Source organism: Mytilus edulis, chromosome 3 (assembly GCF_963676685.1).
Source record: "Mytilus edulis chromosome 3, xbMytEdul2.2, whole genome shotgun sequence".
NCBI classification, from domain to species: Eukaryota; Metazoa; Mollusca; class Bivalvia; order Mytilida; family Mytilidae; genus Mytilus; species Mytilus edulis.
In genome coordinates, this window is record NC_092346.1 from 12998685 (window position 1) to 13002755 (window position 4071).

Consider the following 4071-nt stretch of genomic DNA (forward strand, 5'->3'; position numbering starts at 1 on the left):
GAGCCATCTTTTTTCAAGTTACCTCGAGAAAACGAGAATTTCCTATGATGAGCAAGTGTTTTCTGTGAATATGTATATTTTACATCGGATATATGCTGACTACATTTAACTATTTGGTGCATATATATCTAGTTTAGATATTGAACATGTATCTAATGTTTTTTAAATGATACAACTTCATAGATACTGAACATATTAACTTTTCCGTTTGCAGTTATATTTCTTGTTGTCAATATCGATTCAGTACCAATTAATTTTCGTATTTATTGATTAAAGAATCATTTTTAAATTAGAAGTCAAGCGTAAAACTTGATATTTGTCAATAAGACAACAATCCAACTGCACAGCAGTACACGATATTTAGATTTAAATTTATCAAATGGTTGACAAAATAAACAAGATGCAAGGCAATATATTCAGAATACATCATAAATATATAGCATTGACCAAGGACAATCTCTCACATAAAATTGATTTTTCATTTGTATATTTATATTTGGTAGACATTTAAACATATTATAAATGTGTCTGTGCGTTTGTGTGTGATAAATATGTGGAACAAAATTAAATAAATTTGAAATCCACCTGTAGTATTGACAGTTGTTATGGTCATAAGAAAGGACAAACAAAAAATTAATATGTCAGGAAATACCTATTTTGCGAAGGTTGATTTTGACAAATTTGATGTTTTGGAAAAATTATAAATATTTCATGCCAAATTATAGTACAATAGTACAATAGTCTGACCACTCTACAACCACAACTTAAACCGAGGTTTCCACACTTATGTCAACTTTATATTTTGTTAAAACAAATATGCTACTTTTTACAGACAAAACATCCACAAATGAGGGTACAACAACTGAGGGTACAACAACTGATGGTACAACAACTGATGGTACAACAACTGGTTTAACAACAACTGATGGTACAACAACTAAGGGTACAACAACTGATGGTACAACAACTGAGGGTACAACAACTAATGGTACAACAACTAAGGTTACAACAACTAAGGTTACAACAACTAAGGGTCAAACAACTGCGGGTCAAACAACTGAGGGTACAACAACTGAGGATAGAACAACTGCGAGTCAAACAACTGTGGGTCAAACAACTAAGGTTACAACAACTGAGGATCAAACAACTGAGGCTCAAACACCTGAGGGTACAACAACTGATGGTACACTATCTGCGGGTACTACAACTGAGGGTCTAACAATTGACGGTACAACAAATGAAGGTCACGCTATTGAGGATACAACAACTGAGGGTCAAACAACTGAAGGTCAAACATCTGAAGCTAAAACAACTGAGGGTACAACAACTGAGGGTCGAACAACTATAAGTTCAACAAATGAGGGTCAAACAATTGACGGTACAGCAACTGAGGATACACCAGCTGAGGGTACAACATCTGACGGATGTACCGAATATTGCACAAAATCCCGTACATGTAAGTGTGGAGAATCTTTCGGCACAACAACCAGCAGTACACCAGTTACTCAATATAAAGTAGATAAGAAAACGCTATCTTCATATAAAAGGAGATACCAGAGCGCATCGGATCCTCGAAAATCCTCGTTTTACATCGGATGTGTTGGTATTACTGTTCTTGTCGTTTCCTGTGCTTTCGTTGTGATTTTAGACTTTGTACCAAGAGCTTGAATTTTCTCTAATTTAGAAACAAAAATGTTTTCAACAGCATATCTGTATATATTATTTGTATTTTATAAACAGGTTCTTTTAATGCCACTTAAATTTGCTTACCATATCATTTCCAAAGAGTATGTCTGCTATATGAAAATTAATTCGGATGGGAATATCATACATTTAAGGCTATTAACTCAGCATTTAATTTGAGATTACAATTTTTAATTTCTTAAATTTTTAATAAAAATTGTAAAATAACATTAAGGGTATCAAATGTCTGCACTAGATGTGCATTTCTACATTTAATGTGTCTTCAGTGGCCTTTAACGCCACAGTATTTGAAATTCCAAAACTAATTTAAAAATGAAGAGCTAATAAACAAAAAAGGCAAAATACATTAGGAAAATCGGATAACAAATCAGAGCCCTATATGGTGATTATATAAAACTTTAAATATTTTTTTTAAAGTTTTGTAATAGTGAATTTAAACAACACAATGTATACGTTAGTATGTTATTGCTTTACCGAAGTATTTACTACTGGGCTGGTGACCAGTTATTTGTAAAATTTGTTTGTAAAGAAAATTAATTGAATACAAAAAATTACAGAATATGAAAGTTTAATTGGAGTTTCAAGTCCAATATCGTATAGAGCACTTCATTATGTTTTTTTTTAGATTTCTGCAACAGTTAACAAAACGCGTAACATGTATTGAAAATTACATAATGAGAAACAAAAACAAACAACATGTCTATGCATTGCAGTGATTTTTATTTTGATAGCTTGTCTGCATATTCTTATTGGGCTACCTAAATTAATCATTCTCTCATTCATTATGTTCATTGCTCGGTGTATTGCCAAAACTTTAACAAAAAATTAACATAGGAGTTCTGACTTTAAGATAATGCATCCCCTGAATGAATGTTTACAATCAGTGGTCTATGTGGCAAAACAGATTTATGTGTTACGGTCTGGTTAAAAAATTCAGATGTTCGGACTCGTTGGTATTTTTACTTCGAAAAAGGGTAAAATATTTTGCCCCTTAACGTTCATTTTTCTTTTCATATAAGACTTCAATAGCTCATACAAAGTCATTGACCAAAATCAAAAGAAGATTATAGATTTCTTTTTTTTTCGATTCCAGACCCCAAAAATACCATTGCCAATATAAGTTAAAAAAAGTCCGACTAGCTTTTTCCCGCCATTTAAAAAATATAAATATCTGGAAAAGGAACTCTATAACCTACTTATATTTTTAGCTTATTTTAGATTTATTTCATTTCACTATGAACATTCTTTTTTGTATTCATATGTTTCCAAAAACTCATGCTACAGTTTTTATCGATGTTCAAATCTTGTTAACGGATTTGGAATAGACCAGATTAAAAACAAAAATGAACGGAATCGCATATACTCTTAAAGAAACAAGACCGGATGAGACTTTTTGTAAATCAATTTTTTGTAACCATGATTTCTATACACAATCTAGACATACATCATTGCTTAACAACTAATTCTGAATATAAAATCGGGTAAAATACTGATATATATATATATATATATAAAACAATGAGAAGTCATGCATATGGCAAGTCAAACTATAAATTAACTGTATTCATTATGTTTGAAGTACAACAAGAATTAAAATTAGGATAGTTCTATTGAGTCAAGATCTACAGCTTACTTTTTACAGTAAATGTGTGCATATGTTATGTATTTAACACTGTTGATACAACCAATAAGTCATGTAATTGGACCGGTTATAAATGCCTTATTCTCATTGGTAACAATATTGATTACCGTTAATAAGCAAGACGTTGTAAATAGCACTTTATACAAAATTATGAGAAATGGTCCTGAATATGTTTAATTGTCATTTGTTACATGTTTCTATTGTGTTCTGATACTTTGAAAATATTTTTTTTAGAGTAAATTAATTTATGTTTGATGTGATGTACTAATCTTATTTAAATTATCAGTTGTTTATATGTATTTTTTCTTTGATAAGTGTAAGTCTGTTATGTAATAGGGAAATGAATGTTAACACCTGAGTAAACATTCAACCTGATACCTTCTTGCAAATTTCTTTGACCTGACAAACAAAACCATCCTGATGTAATTTTCTGTGCTATATTTCGACTTTTGCTAATAAATGTATTAGTGAACAAAATCCTCGACGTCACACACAATGAGTTCATAGTAATTTAGATAATTTAATTACCCCCGATTTCTGTCAGAACTCACCATTTGAACTCATGATATGTAAAATTAAGGATTAAGTGCTCACATCAACATTATCATGAACCTAATTTGTTCCTGTTATGACTTAACTTGTAAATAAACTCCTTGAAAATATTGTGTAGCACTACCAGTGGTATCCATGTTTGAATTATACATAAATCTTAATTGAAATAAAAC

The 4071-nt window shown here is 30.8% G+C and overlaps 1 protein-coding gene across 1 annotated transcript; it reads left to right on the forward strand.

The window, feature by feature from the left end:
- Positions 1–816: 816 nt before the first annotated feature.
- Positions 817–1668, forward strand: LOC139515047 (spore coat protein SP65-like). Its single transcript, XM_071304607.1, has one exon. The coding sequence runs from the start codon at positions 817–819 to the stop codon at positions 1666–1668; it is 852 nt and encodes a 283-aa protein (XP_071160708.1).
- Positions 1669–4071: the final 2403 nt, after the last annotated feature.

Coding starts and splice junctions, on each gene's coding strand:
- LOC139515047 (XM_071304607.1), top strand. CDS start 817: ATGCTACTTTTTACAGACAAAACATCCACAAATGAGGGTACAACAACT.